General features: G+C 42.3%; 1 protein-coding gene across 1 annotated transcript in view; it reads right to left on the bottom strand.

The window, feature by feature from the left end:
• Positions 1 to 12,370, bottom strand: part of CUNH14orf132 (chromosome unknown C14orf132 homolog) — a 38,067-nt gene extending 25,697 nt beyond the window's left edge. The window contains exon 1 of the mRNA XM_057428401.1: positions 12,215 to 12,370. Coding sequence (XP_057284384.1) covers positions 12,215 to 12,241 — 27 coding nt within the window. The 5' untranslated portion in view covers positions 12,242 to 12,370. The remainder of the gene's footprint in view (positions 1 to 12,214) is intronic.
• Positions 12,371 to 16,251: the final 3,881 nt, after the last annotated feature.

The raw sequence follows: 16,251 nt of genomic DNA, 5'->3' as shown, positions 1-16,251 counted from the left end.
CTCTTCTATTAAATGAACAGAAGTGGGGGAACCCTCAAGTCAAGCACTAGATTCCAAATCACACAGGAAGTGCTGACAGAGCTATTTTACTTGTGCCTTGATATTTTTCAAGTGACTGATTCTAAAAATAAAATGCTAACCATGCAACAGCATGAACATTGCATTTATTCTCATGCCAGTGACCAAGAAGCTGTAAATGTGTGTGACAGCTGCAGCATCTTGTCTGTTGTCACCACTCTGCTCCTCCTGCAAGCCAGGCAGTGAACAGAATGGCTGCTAGGACAGACAGGAACATAGTATGATCCTCAGGCAGAGTTATACATGAGCTGTATTATTCTTAAACTGGTGCTGGGTTTTCTGTCAAAATCAGCACTCAATGATGCTGCCTATTTTCTTGGGAATAGCACACCCTGTTCTGAGAGCTGGCCAAGCTTTACTGAGATGGTACAGAGTCTGACAGTCCCAGTCTTCCAAACTTCAGTAAGAGCTCTCAGGCTGCAAGATTCATTTTGAAAGAAATTACACCATAGATAAAAATAACAATAACAATAAAAATATATAGGCAGTAAGTCACTGCTAGATGTAGTAGTTAGACAAAACCCCTGAAACACAGCAGAAGCCACCCATAGGTGACAGACACAGCCATTTTCTCTTTGGCTGCCGCTCCGAGCATACACACCTATGCTTGCCCAGTCCAGACATGCAGCAGCTTGCTGTTACAATCCCTCTCCTCTCTGGTCATGCCACCATCCTGCAGACTGAGTGCAGGCACCATAGATGATGACAGTGTTTGGGTGCAAGGTGTGTAATTTCTCACCAAAATGACAACATATGCCTAACTGCTTATGTTCTAGGGGCCCAGACATCTCTAGAGTAAGCATGGAGATGCACACATACCTAAATGCTAGATATTTCTGTAAAAAAGAGATACCATGGATGTGGTAGAATCCAGTTGAGTTACCCTCATAGCCTATGTGCTATAGAAGGCATGGATGCTTATTTTTAATTACAAAAGCTAACACTAAAAAAGCATTGAACCTGTTTGTATTGATGAAATTACTCTTGCCTAAGCAAGAGTAAACTTACTGAGTAAAACCATGATCAGTTTTCTAATGGCAAAGATCAGTTGGCAAGACAAGACCAACTTTCATTTCAGAAGAGACCCTCCTAATTCCATTTATTCTTCTCTAGAACTGAATTTAAGACTTCTAATAACTGTTAGATTTACCATTTCCAAAGACAACAATTTTAGAAATGATAAGCTGGCTCCCAGGAGCTGGCCAGCATTCCCTGCATCAACCCAAATCATACCATGCTGCATGCTTGAGGAAGACACCAGAATCTGGCCAAAACTACCTTTGCTAACTGCCTCCAATTTCCCTTCACTTTCTCAGCATTCCCAGGGGCATATGCTGGCACCTGAAGGCTTTAAGGGCCAGCAAGGGGTTGGTATCATGGCAGCCTAGACAGCAGTTTACATCAGCATGTCATCTTTTGCCTTCTCCATGCCCTCCTCTTCTGCCAGCTATGTACTGCGCAGACCAGAGGTCAGGAGACAAACGTTTTAGAGGCAGGATTGTTTATACAGTCATCCAAACGCTTACCATTAAAGCACTGTCAAGAGTATTAAATACCCTAAAGTGATAAGAAAGAGATGCACCATGGAAACCACTCATGCTGACAATTACAGCTGGCTGTCTAACAAAGGTTACCTGTGAAAGTATAAAGCACAGCTGTAAGAGAAGTCAGGAGATGCATGCCTCTTCTCACACTTCAAAAGATTACATGAGAAATGGGTTGCAAAAATAACCCAGAGAACAAGGGAGAGATAGCAGAGCAATTCAGTTTCTTCTGATTCTGCTTCATGTCTGTGGGAAATGCCAGAGAATGCACCAGGAGAATAAAACATCTGCCACCCCAACAACAAATCAGTGCAGGATTTCACTGCCTTGCCCATCTGCACTGTTTTGCATCACACTCAATCAGATGCTCAGAGACCAACACAGAATGAAACATTTCACAGGCTGAAACCTCTTAACAGAACGATAATAAATTGCTGTGCCTTAATGTTAATAACCACAGATTTGATAAAAGTTTTCCTCCAAAGCTGTGGAGGGAAAGATATTGCAGGACAGACAAAGAGGGAGGAGTGCATTTTCAGTATTTTTCTCTGAAGTGACTGCTGGGCTTAGCATCTAAAGAGAATTCAGAACCCTTCACAATGAAATTATACGCTGCTCTCCTCCAACTGGAGACCAACAAAACCACAGAGCAGAGGGGTAACATTTCCATTCCTAGGGGTTGAGATCCTACATCTAACTCTGCTCAACTTTCACTAACCTGCAGCCCAGTAAAGACTATGCAAACATACTAACACACTTCTGTGTTTAGTAATACAACTGAGAAAGTTCCTGCCACATCGCTTACACTTTCAGGGACTGTAGTATTTTAGTTTGCTGCTCTGTTCCAATTGCACTTCCTGTCCATGAACAGAAGAAACATTTACTCTTTGGCTCCCATCTTCCAGATCTCAGCTTACATCTCCGTGAGATCTGGACTTCAGCTGGTGCAACTATAGCATCTGAAATAATTTACAGAAGGTAAAGGTGTTGGATATGAGAGCCATAGGAAGAAGATACTGACACTGGACTGCACACCCAAGTTGGAAGGAAAACATTTCAGACATGCATACACCAGAAAAGCTGGGAGAAAACCTCTGAGAAAGGCCCATAAAAACTTACATGGTACATCTAAGGTAAGGCAGAAAGATTAAAGGACTAACTCAATTTATTTTGAGTGGAACTCAAATGCTTTGCTACTTACTGCAGATTATCAATGCACTTAATTATATACTTCATTTAAACAGAGGTGTCATTGAGAGAATTAGTCACATACCTTAAGCACACATTTAAATTAAGAGCTGAGATAATTTAAGTGTGATCACCGCACTTACAGAATTTCAAAACTTTATATTTTAATATATTTGCTTCCTCACCAGTTTGACTGTTACTTTTTTTCTCCAGATATACACCTCAACACCTCTATGCATCAGTCAAAGAGACATGGCTGTCCTTTCTCCTTCTATACAGCGACTCTGTGGGGTTGGTAGCTTTATCAGTCACAGAATTCAGCACATCTTCTCCCCTTTTTGCAAATACTCATCCAGTTGTTTTGGCAGGAGAAAAAAAAAGCCACAGCAGAAGTCAAGTTTTGTTTGGAAGACTGGTTTTGTTTTAACCAGGCGCAGGTCAGTCCTAGACTGCTCTCCCTTCACTAAAAATTGAAAGCAAAATTACAACAAACAGAACCAGATGAGGTTAAAAGCTTTTCCAAATAATTTTTTTAAACATTTCCAAAGTGGAGATAATCACTTTGCAAAACAAAAGGAATATGGCCTTGGGTGATACGGTTTAGTGTGAGGTGTCCCTGCCCATGGCAGGGGGGTTGGAACTAGATGATCTTAAGGTCCTTTCCAACCCTAACTATTCTATTATTCTATGATCCAACAGCCTGCTGCAAAGAGGCTCTGAGCTCTTCTGAAGCCATTGTGACATTAATGTTTTCTAATTAGCTGCTGCTTGGCAGGTTATGGTTCTGGCAGCTACAAGGAGCTGGAATTCAGCTTTCAGAAGATTCAGTCTAAGAGTTGGTGTCATTTCAAACAGCCAGTACTGTGAGACAGACCTGAAAACATCATGTGGGTGTGCAAGCCGGCGAGTGAAAGAGTGCGTAGTGACTGCTGCTCACAGCAGCAGTGCTGGCTGCCATGTATGCACCATGTGGTCATCTTTGCAGGGAGAGATCTTCCACCCTCTGTTGGCTCTGCTCCCTGTAATCCTTCCGAAAGTGCATTCAGTAAGTGTTCAACACTCCTGGTCTTGGCATCACAACTGGCCGTGGGTTTTCCTCCAGTGCTCAGTGTAGGGACAGGTATTGTACTTCAGTACCAGAGGGGACAGGAGAGCACACCTGGCCGCTCAGCAGTTTCAGAATAAAGCTCAGACATTTCATTCTGACTTTTTGTTCTGACGCGCTAACAACTTGCATATGCAGTGTCAGCACCATGTTTGCCAAAGGCTCCCATGCTACTCCATGGAAATGGAGCAACTCCTGACATATCCACTGGCAGGAGATGTAGATTGAGCCACTGATGGAGGACACTGCTATCAGCAGTTTACAACCAGTTTTCAAGAACTTTCACACCTGAGCATATTATCCACTGAAAAAAAGAGAACCATCACTATTTCAAAAGATGCCTTTAAAACTCATCACCCCTGTTAACAGTGGAAGGGATTAACACTCAAACCAAGAAGTATGTGGAAACAACAGAGGACTCCAACAGACCTCACTGGCTTAGGCAGACAATGCCATTCATAACAGAAAATATCTTCAAGGGAAGTTAAGTCCCAGCAGACAGATAGAGAAGTGACACAGAGCTGGTCACTGCTGAGTTTACTTTGGTTGCTGTTCTAGTGTTCCACTTTCCACATCATTGCACTTCATTTGAATGCTTTAATATTTTCTTTGATCAATGATTTAATTTGATGATATACCAATGGTCCCCAAAGCACCACACTGCTTTACTAAATCACATGCAACCCTTGGAAAAATTTGGAGGGTTTTTTGCCTTTTTCCCAGTATGGGAATAAGTTTATGAAGGTGGCGACACTAGCTTCCTAATGGCCAGCATCCACCCCACTTCCAGCAAAACACAAAACAGAATCTCAACCTGCATGTTTGCAGCTCATCAATGAATTGAGACATTCAGCCTACACTAGCCAAAAACAGCTTTTAAAAAAAAAAATAAAAATCTATAACCAGTCTATATTTTCTAGCCTATGGATTCTGAGGACCCAATACCACTGGCTTAAACAGATGCTGCCCAGAAAAACAGTTCTCACCAAGTCTGCCAAGCACATTACTGCTCAGGGTATGACAGCTGGGCTCTCACTCCTCAAGAAATACCAGGCACCCAAACACGAGCAATGTTTGGCATGAATGTAGTGCTTCTTCAGTCTCCATTCCTCCTACCTGCCACCTGTAGCTATTTTCTGTGTACAACAGGACTGCAGCTGTTGCTGCCATCAACTGTGTTGTGAAAGGCTCCCACTGTCTTTGTAAAGTGATTATGAATGTGTTCATCCATAGTCATCTTACAAACCTCTTTTCCACATTCAAAAAGAGAAACACGTGAGACCTGACTTCACAGAATTAGTCTCACAGTTAATCATCACACAAAAGAACTTATTTCCAGTATTTTCTAAACCTCCCTGGGCAAGGCTACAAAAACCAGACTGCACAAATACTCTGCTAGGCAGCACCTGAGCCACACCTACTCTCCCTTCCCTACCACCCTCCTTCTATCACATACTTCTAACATTCAGTAGCTCCTATGAGAAATTGGTCATGCTATTAATTGGTGGAAAACAAATCAGTCCAAAACACACATCTCGGCCTTCTCTGTATTAATAGTATGACCTAGTAGGCTTCCTCTTGCTCTTCTAGGACATTTTCCTATGAATTCCAACACATTCTCACCCCATCTGCACCAGGCTTTGAGATACTTCATTTTAAGCAAAAGGGCAGACCTGCTGATGTTACCAGAACAATAAACACTTGTTCTAAGTGCAGTGTTTTGTTTTGCTGGATTGGAATCACTGCTTTTATCATTTTTGACAGCAATTACAAGCACAATCCTAGAACAACAGCCTCCTCCAAAAAGCACTATCAACACCTTATAAAACCAGTGTCCCCAAATCTCCACAGAATTTTCAAAAGCTTTGCTGGAACTGACATTTCTGCTGTACAAGACCTGGAAACACAGTCTGCAGTGTTACTGCAGTGATAAGGAAAGTGCAGGGATTCCTTGTGTTCCCCTCACTAATAAAAAACTAATGCAGTTGTGCTGAGCAGCTAGCAGAAAGACTTCTCCAGTAATTATTCTCATCTCAACTGCTAGCAACATCCTGGATGAGGGTACCACTGATTTCTGCACACAGGAGTTCCACAGCATGTGGATTATGTGGCTGGTCCCTGTGGCTGTGCCATACCACAGCAAGAAATCAGGGCTTGAGTTTGAACTTTGAACATCTCAGACACACTTAGTTAAACTCAGGTCTGCTCTCTCAGCTTCCTGATGCTTTGATTATATTTATTATAGGTCAAGACATTCTGAAGGAATCAAATGATGCCACAGAAAATTACTTTAACCTTTGAAAGAAAGCAAAACTGGCAAAGCAATGGTCAGTATCTTGTTATGCCATACATAAACGAGCACTGATCTTGTCATGTAAGAGAATGCCTACATCCTCCGAGCTAACATTATTAATGTTTGATACTATGGATCAAAGAGGTTTTGTCTGCATCTTAGATTATAATCCCAGAAGTTTTTGACAAGGAGAGGTTCATGAATCTTTAAATCCTGGTCCATGTGGTTTAGCATAGAGTTTATTTTTTGGCAATCACACTTCTTAAAGAAAGAAAGTAGAATGAATCCACCCTAAGCTTATACCAGCAATGTCAAAGCTTCCAAATGACCACTCCATTCAGCTGTGTTATGCATAGATTCTCCAAGTACTGAAAGGTTTGTCTCTCTCTGAAGACAGCCAATGAATTCAGCTTTCTTGGCACATATATGTTGCACACAGGCATGGCACCCATGCAAGTTCATGTTGAGCATGTAGCATGGATTCTGTTTTCAGCCAGTGAGAATAAACTGCCAAAACCACAAATCTAAACCCTCTTTGTTTTAATACCTTCAGATTACCCAGCTGTAGAAAGAGCACACAGCTAATAAAGGCTTTGAATCCATCCTGACCCCTAAAATGGAGAATACATAAAGAAAAAGAGGGAAGACAGACGCAGGATTACCCTGCGCTCTTGTTCCTCTGTGCTGATACAGCAGAGCACAGCGGATCCTAATTGTGCATCTTCTAGCATCCAGAAATTCAATAAAAGCAATCAAAGGATACTGCACCTATGCCTGGGAATTCTGGAAATACAGCAGCTGCGTTCAGGTGGTTGGGTGCCCAAAAATGCCAAATACACCCTCTGCACACACCAGCTTTACAGTATAGACATAGACAGGCTAAGACAGACAGTCCACATCTTCTGGAACATATGAGTATTAAAGTCAAATGTGTCCTAAATAAACTCAGTTTACTCTGTTTTCCAGCGCTTTCCAGAAGTTACATAGTTCTTAATAATATGTTACACGTGGAAGTATGGCAGCCTCGGACTTCTTATTATACATGGTTATAACTAGCTAAAGGGTTTTTTTTTCCAAGACCTACCAAGGACTACAGCCCTGTTTTGGGGAAAGTGACTGAATACAGTCAGAGTAACCTGAATCACCACTGCCAAATCACCAAAGTGCCAATCACCAAACCTGAATCACCACTGCCAAATCACCAAAGTGCCAATACAGTCAGAGTAACCTGAATCGCTGCTGACCAGACCTGAAACCCTAGAAGGATAATACAGAACACAAAACCGACCAAATTTAAACTATCTTTATTACTTAAATGGTTTTGCTTTCTCTACCAAATTTGTTCATTCAATTTTTCTAGCTCCTGAAGCATGTCATGTTGTGTTTTTTTTTTAATTAAAAAGCATCATCAACCCTACAACAGAAACCAAAGATTACAAAAATACAACTTTTAATCACTGAAATTAAACACAGAGAATTCAACTTACTGCATTTCAAATCCTTGGCAGTTGTTTATAAAGAGCTTTTGAACATAAGGAATCAAGAGATAAATCATATGTAAATTGTAGATGGCTGAGACCAAAAATATATCCACAGAAATGGCCATACTCCCAAGGCCCTCATCAGTTTTTCTCTTTTCTATATGTAAAAGATCATTTATCTGACAATTAAAATAATATATATACTGTACGGGGATATACCCAACTATAAAAATATTGCAAGGTCAAGAAATCCACTCCTTATTTTCAATATGAAACAAAAATTGGAGAAATCATTTAAGTTGAATTGCCAATACTAATCTCGAAAAACACATAACTGGCATTATGACTGCAGGTGCTGTTCAGCTCATGTTGATTTCTACCATACTGAAGATCATGACATCATTTTTTTTCTTCTCTAGCACCCCTGTTTTTCCCCACTATGCACTTCTATTTTCTCAAGCTGAACACACGTTTCAGCCCTGCTGTCATTAATGCAGATGCAATTTTCATTGTTACAGGGTTTTGCATTAGAAATGCTTTAGCTAGTTGTTAAATGCATATTTATTTTAGCATGTCAAAAGCAGAGAAGGTGGCAGCTCAGCACTCAAGGTCCAAGAGCGAACCCCTAACCCCTGCTGAAAAGCACTGAGTGCTCTTAGATTGACCCAGCCCTCAGCACTCCCTAAAACCAGGCTTTTACACTGGGAAAAAAGTCTCTACCTATAAGAGGCTGTTTCTGAGGTTACCTAGACTACAGGAGCACTCTGAAACTGCTGAACAACACACAGAAATGAGCCAGTCATACTGCTCAGCAGTAGCTGAACATCTTGACATAGCATCTTGAGGTGTACAGGATAACTTTAATTAAAATATGGATTTAAAATGAAAAAAAAAAAAACAACAAACCAAAACCAAAGTACTAGTTTATAGGCTCTGACTAGGTGCAAGTCATGTTTATTATCACAACTGACCTTAACAAAAAACAATTAGACCACCTGCAGAACAGAGGGCACTCAAGCCTGCACAACCAACTACTGATGAACTCACAGATGCAACAAGGCTTATTTTAACCACAGATTTAATTGTTACACTCAAAAGCTGTTCTTCAGGACATAGCTAATAAAGGTACTACAGCTGAGATGTTCAGATGTGGTTGCTTAAACTGCACATTCAAACCCTCATGCTGTATCTAGGCAGCATGGATTTGTTAGCATTACTAGCTGATAATCTCCTGTTCCACAACAATAATTTTTATCAGTAAAACATTATCCCTTCTATAGCATCAAATAAATATATCATTCACAGGTACATTCGATTTATATTTCTGCTGGCATATGAATTGATTTCAGGGCCTCCAAGGCACAAACCATCTCACAGACATCTTAAAAACAAAAGGAGGTGCTGAATATGAAAGCTTGAAAGCTGTGGTTTATTCAGATACCATATGTATAAATATACCACATAATATTTCATATATATATAAATATACCACATATAATATACCATATATATAAATATACCATATAAATATATTCATATTTATTCACTACACCCAGTGCTTCTAGAAAACAGGGTTCCTTGTATTCAGGTGTCTGAAAGAGGTGGACATACCAATACAGTTATCCAGATGTGCAGACTCTCACCACTGAACTTTTTAGCAACTGCACCAAAATTTTACTTAAGAGACACTTAGCTCTTCCATTAATTGGCCTTTCACCCCGTGCATTTTAGAGGAGGCCAGATTTTAAGCCTCCATAACACACTACAGTATCACTGAGGCTGAAAGTGGTAAGCTAATTTACACACACCTTCTGTCTCTGGGCATTCACGAGAGGGGCCCTAAAGTACAGATTATTTACGATGGTGGTGTCTCACAAGACATCTAGCAAATCCAATTTGGGTCCATGATGAGCAGTGAAAAGGTGTGATAAGAATAATACACAAAAGCAACTTGTAGGAACATTAACAGTCTACAGTATCTTGCAGAAATTAACTTGAGAGATTAACTTGAGAGATAACCATTGCTTTTATGCCACTAAGCATCTCAGTTTAGGCATTACCTATTTCCGTGTATAAAGTATTAATGCAGCTGGTATTCATCACATAAAACACAATCCCCACTGCGGGTCATGAGGATGTTAATAAGACTGATAGCAGAGCATCTTTAAAAGTAGTTATGAGCACGGTGCACAGGCCAATAATTCTCTTCTGTTCTCACATAGTCCTTAATGAAGATCATCTCAATGAACCACACCACCAGAGAGGATTTAAAAAAAAAAAAAAAAAAAAAAGACATATGTAGAAAGAAAAAGAAAGCTGAAGAAAATAGTTAAATTAGAGAAGTGAGCCTCTGGGGGTTAAATACCACTGTGGCAACAGGAACAGAAAGGGTTGCCCAGTTCAGAAAGAAACCACAAGATTCCTGTGACAGCAGAGTAACAGAGAGAACCATAGCATCAGCTGTACGCAGTGACCCTCATTTCCTTCAGCAGAAGGGGAGCCCAATAAATCCTCTGCTATAGCTCATCAAAGGTTAATTATGCAAATACCCATGTGAAACATGTCCTGTGCAGACCTGGTAAGCCCCATGCCCCCACTGGGAGAGATCCCCAGAGCTTCTGCCTTCCCCTCACCACCCAAAGGGCTTCACAGCAGAGACAGCTCCAAGGTATTCATCTTTTCTTCCCAAGGCATAGTGAGCCACAGGAAGGATTGTGCGTCACAGCACCTTCTTCTTGAAGCCTGTCCCTATCCCCAAGCTACTGGATGGCGTCCAGAGGGGGACAGGGGAAATGTAGTGAAGGCTTCTGCCCCTTCTGCCTCAGGGACAGGAAGGAGATCTATACCCACTTTGGGGAGGGCAAACCTCTCTTCACAGAGAGGCTTTCCTGCTATGAGATTTTAACAAAAATACTTTTCCTGAAAAAATGTGTCACCTGAGAAAAGGCAGATTCCCAAAATTCACCAAAATTACATGAAAATATTTATTCTTTGTCGCTTGTGACAAAGGAAAATAATAAACCAACCCCAGAGAACCAGGAAGAAAACCACATAATTCACTGTAAACTGTTGCACTAGTAACCTTAGCAAGTGTAAGACATATTTGTACAGGGAACTTCTGAGAGAACTAAAGCACCCAGCTTTGTGACTCTTCCAATGCACAGAATTAGGATGGAAGATACACGGAATAGGGGACAGCGAGAATAAGGGAAAGCATAGAAAAGGAAAGGGCAGCACTAGTCCCAGCTTTGGCACACAAAACTGACTGCTGATAAAACCTGCAACTGTGCTGCTCCTCTACTTCTGCAGAACAGGGGCATCCCTCATCAACTCAGAGCTGAAGGAACAAGAGATGGGCACAGTGAGCTCACTGATGTTACTGAGAAGGACCATATGAAAATGGTTAGACACACACAAAATTGCCTTTGAATACTCCAGTCATCAAGAGAACCTCAAATTGGTAGAAATGATGCTTTCTTCCTCCCCATTATGGAGTTCCTTAAAAATATATTCTTCTTAGAAATACCTCCAAACGGAAGAGATTCTTGGACAGCCACAGCTATCTTCAGAAAGGCAGAGCCTGACTTTAGGAAGTAGACTTCAGGAAGGGAACAAGACAAAACAGCCATTGCACTAATGAAACAGCACAATACAGCACAGATCAGATTTGGTTTCAGCCAACCACCTCCTGCTCAAGTCAGTGCTCAGGCAGCAACAGTGCTGAAAGGCCTACCTGGCCCCTACTGCACCTCCAAATAGAGGGTGACATTTTTTGGCATAAGCTCAAACCTGGATCCAAATCATTCTTGAAAAAACACAGTTATGCACATACAGTTAGGTATCTGTGCCTCGGAAAAATATGAAATGGATGCTCAGTGAGTGTGACTTTTTCTGAAGCACAGCAATGTCTGTTTAAAAACCTAACTCAGTTGGAATCACCAAGACGATTTTTGGAATAAGGCAGCTTATAGCCATTACCTACTTCTCAGTATATTAAGCATCAACACATTGAATAGCAATACCCATAATTGTGCCTCAGGCTGAAATCTAGAACTTAGCTGTGATTTAAACAATTTGCTCATGCAAACAGAGTATTTCTGTACCAGCCAAGCCGGATTCTGTGAGCAAAGACAACTTATAAAAGCACAAATGCACCTACAAACACAGTATGGAAGGGAGAAGAACCGAAATAGCGCATCTTCGATGTCTATTCGCAGCCTGCCTTCGAAAGAAGGAGAGACGCTGTCTGCCCCCTCCCTGTCGTGTAAGCACTCCCGGGCAGCTGCCGGGCCCGGCTCAGCGCTAACAGGTGACCTGCCCGGAGCTGGCCCGCCTGCCTCTGATCCGGCGGCGCCTCCAATTCAAGCTGCTTTTTTCTCCCTTTTCCCCTTGTATTTTCCTTTCTCCCCCGACCCCTCCTCACGCGGCGCGACGCAAGTTTGGAGCGGAGAAGAACCCGCCGCGCTCCGCCGCTTGCCCCGAGAACACCGAACCCGACCCAACCCAACCCGACCCTTCCCCGCACCTGCGCGGCCATGAAGGAGAGGTCCATGGTGCTGGAGCTGCCGGACGAACTGGCGGAGGTGCTGAGGCTGCCGCTGCCGCTGCTGCCGGGGGCGGGCGGAGCGCGGGGGCGCGGCGCAGACACCGCCTCCCCCAGCAGCGGCGGGCGCGGCCGCGGCAGCAGGACCGACACCAGCACCAGTTCCAGCTCAGGCGGTGCCTGGCTCGGCTCGACTCGACTCGACTCGACTCGATCGACCCGGCAGGCTGCTCCGCCAGGGGGCGGAGGCAACGACGGCGACCCGGCCCCAGCGCTGGGTTGGGCCTGGATCCGCCCCGCGGCGGGGGGGCTGAGACGGAGACGCCTACGGTCCCGTAGACGCCCTTCCTCCAGTGCGCATCGGCTTCAGCGGCCTGAGGTCACCCTTGGTTTTTAGTTTCCCGGGGCAGGCAGGGTCCGCTCCCTGCTTTGTGCTTGGTATCTCACCAGCAGTAGGCAAGCCTGGCTACGCGGGCAGGAGGAGGAGGAGGAGGAGGTGGTGGTAGCTGGGTCATGCAGGAGTGATGGTAGGTGAGTGGGGAAGAGCCAAGTGATTTATCCTTAACGTACTAAGGAGCAGGTGCAGCCCAGCTTTCGCTGTATTTGCAGGTCTTCTGCATCATGCAAGCCTGAGATACGGACCTGGCTGCAATGCTTCTCTGGTCCAGCTTGCAAATCTGCCGGCTATTTTCTGAAATACTCGACCAGCTCTTCTCACCACAGCTGCAAAGAGCTTCTGGCAGCTTGTTCTCACGCCTTTTCATGGCTTAGCTGCTACAACTTTATTTTCAATTCTCTCTCCTTCTTGTTCCCAGAATTTGCCATTCAACAGTTTATAGTAAACGTATTTTGTCCTTTTTTTTTTTTTTTGTATGCTTTCCCCTGTATCTCATATATACTGCTACCACTTCACAAGAAAATTCAGCAAATTCATTTCCTGCATGGCTCTGAAAAGCCTTTGACACCAACTGGAAAAGCAGGATAATAAAAATTCCTATGTATTGAATGCTCTTTTTTCCCTGTGATCACCCTTCTGCTGTGCACCTGTTGGTTTAATTTCTAAGGCTGAACTATTTGGCCATATTTTTACTGTTTCAGCCCATTACAGGGGCCTGAACAAGGGCCAGTGGGAATACAATTGCATGATGATAGCAGATGTACCTGGAGAACTAGGGTTTTAAACTCCGGAGTAAAAAAGAGGTGCATTATCCTGTATGCTGCTTCATCAGTATAATGTTGCACTGTTGCAGCAGTGGTGGTGAAAAGCAAATCAGCTGTTTTAAATCAGTTCTTTAGTTGAGTGACTATTAGTGGGCTTGCCAAAAATGCTTTTATGTTGAGAGGCCCATTAAGTAAAACAAGTAAATTCCAAAAGTGGTGGTGTCATTTGAAGATTTTTAAATTCAGTTGTGTAAATAATGGACCTGTCTCTTCATGGACTCTCTCCAGAATTTTGAAGGGGTATTGATGTGTATGTCAGAAACCATAAAGTAACTTCAAAGCGATGTTAATCTTTTATCATCCAGATAAATTTTACATGTACTGAGTAGACCTCTCTAGAGGGAGAATGTAGCTTGGTCAGTCACTGCATCTGCAGCAACAGCTGCAGTAATGATCATTTCATGAGAATAACAAAATAATCAAGGCTTCAAAACCCCAGTGACTTCCAAACTTGTTTAACCCTGTGGAGCATGAGAATTGTAGAGAACAGAGCTGGAAAGACCTCAGGAAATAATCTAGTCCATGCGTTTGCTTAAACCACAACCAGTTACTCTTGTGACCCTCCAAACAGGGGGTTTTGACCTTTACCCAGTCTCTTCTGCAGAATGTCCAGTGAGGAAATGCATAGCATTATTCTGCTGGCCATTTCCCAAGGCTGTGTCCACCAGGTACATGCAGAAGAGATTATTTTCTTTGTGGCTACCACTTGCCTTCTGAGAACTGCTCTTGGATACTGTGTTTGACTTTTTTCCCAGTCTGACAGTATTTTGTCCATCCCCTGTACACTCTCAAGAAGGACTGCTAATGATAACAAGATTATTCAGTCAGGTTTCCAGGTATTTTACTGTGATGTTCAACCACTAATAGTTTCCAAGTGGTTCCCAGCTGACATCTTTCTTGCAGGTAACAATACAGACACTTGCTCATACGACCTTTTAGTGAGCAATGGAGCATCGTCACTTTGACTTTCTTGGCATCAAATTTTATTAATTTTGCCTTTCCACTGAGAAATAGATCAGCAGTTTTATTGATCTATTCATATACTTCTGGAAATTGTTCCTTTTTATCTTTGGTATCTCAAAAATTGATTTCCTCCTATTTGTCTCATGTAGTTGCTCACTTCAGGAATAGTCTGTGGACCACTTATTGGAGAAAAAAAATAAATGCGTACTGCTCCAGTTTCAAAGTCTATTTTCACACTGACTTCTGGAGCAAGTTTCTGTAGAAAAATTGGATTTTGGATTTAGCAGAAGCACCGTTCAACACAGGGGACAGTGAACTCAGCTACTTTCAGTTTCTGTGGAAAAAGTATATAGCTTTGTTCCATATGTGATTCAGAGTTTGAATTGGGATCTACTAGCTTTCTTGCCAGCCGTATGGTATGGCTTTCTCATCAAAATATCTAGATCACTTAAAAAGATTATGTCATAATTTGCTATTGCTATGGACAGATGTTGTAGCACCCAGCTGAAACTGCAAACTGTTATATAACGTTATTCTTAAAAACAAGCTATGATAGCCTAAGATGCTTTTTAATTAGCTTTAAAGCTGCTTGCTGAAAAGACCACATTTTTCAGTACAGTGGAACACAACTCAATTAGATAATAGTTTGGTTTGTCAGTTTTCCTGTGGCATAATAGGAAATCCTTTGTTGCATTGCATGTGTGCACAAGCTCTTCCTTTGCTTCCCAAAACAGACCTAACAAAACATGACAATTGAGTCTTGCTGCCAAAAAGGATTTTAAATGGGTTTGTATCTGTACAGTCCTATTACCATATGTTGTATTTAGATACCTTAGGCAATGCAGTACCAATTTTTAGCTTTGCATACTTGATATCACATTTAAATCTTACATTTATGCAAAGGGGGACTAACTTCCCACTTTGGGGAGATATAGTAATACTGGCTTCTTGCTACATTTTAATGTATTTAAATGCTATTCCCTTTGAGCCCAAGTTTTAACCTACTGTTGCCTCATTGCAGCAGGTTGCAGTCATACAGGACAATTAGCTCCCTTAATGAAGGATCAGCCACAGTGACATGTGGTATCCTGTCTGGAGACAGTGCATTATCTCTGATGGGTTCCTGCTGTTAAGTGTATCATAAAGGAGGACAAAGATGCTGATTTTTTCAAGTGAAGCCTGGGTGGCCTGAATTAGCAAAAGGGAATTGATTGAGAAGCATTTGACTTCTTTGTTTTTTTTTCTGTTTCTTCTTTCATTTAGGAGCTGAACACTGATTTTGTTTGCACTTTGTCTTTCAACAAAAAATGTTGACACCTGCAACTTAACACAGTGTGGCCCTTAAATTTCAAGCAGCTGATTTGCCTGAGTGGAATCCAAATGCCCCAACTTGCTTCCCAGGCCTCCTGGGCAGTGCTTGGACAGTTACTCAGGGAGTCACTGTCAAACTGGGAATGGAGATGGTTTGAACCGGCCATCATCAATAAACAGCAGACACAGATATGTGCTTAAACAGATACTGCTTTCCAAGCCACAAGTGCTTGAGTCCGTGTTGCAGACTGACACCTCTTCTGGCTCCAGATCCAGTACCCCCTCCTGAGACAGAAGACACAACTTTTCTTTCATGAAGATAACAGGCAAGCACTGTTACCCTTTATAATATATGGTAAGGGGCCAGGTGTTTACAATAATAGGATAAAGGATAAATCCAGAAGAGGGAAACCTCCAGTTGAGTGATCTGCCACACTTGAGATAGACTAAGCAGATCCTTGTTCCCTGGAAGTGTATCTTGTATGATAAACTATGACTGAGAAGGAGATTTGCTCCTCAAACCA

This window comes from Pezoporus wallicus, unplaced genomic scaffold, assembly GCF_028554395.1.
Source record: "Pezoporus wallicus isolate ANWC-B61680 ecotype Strahan unplaced genomic scaffold, APGP_CSIRO_Pwel_v1 contig_6936, whole genome shotgun sequence".
Classification (NCBI taxonomy): domain Eukaryota; kingdom Metazoa; phylum Chordata; class Aves; order Psittaciformes; family Psittacidae; genus Pezoporus; species Pezoporus wallicus.
This window is presented reverse-complemented; position numbering and strand designations above follow the sequence as displayed.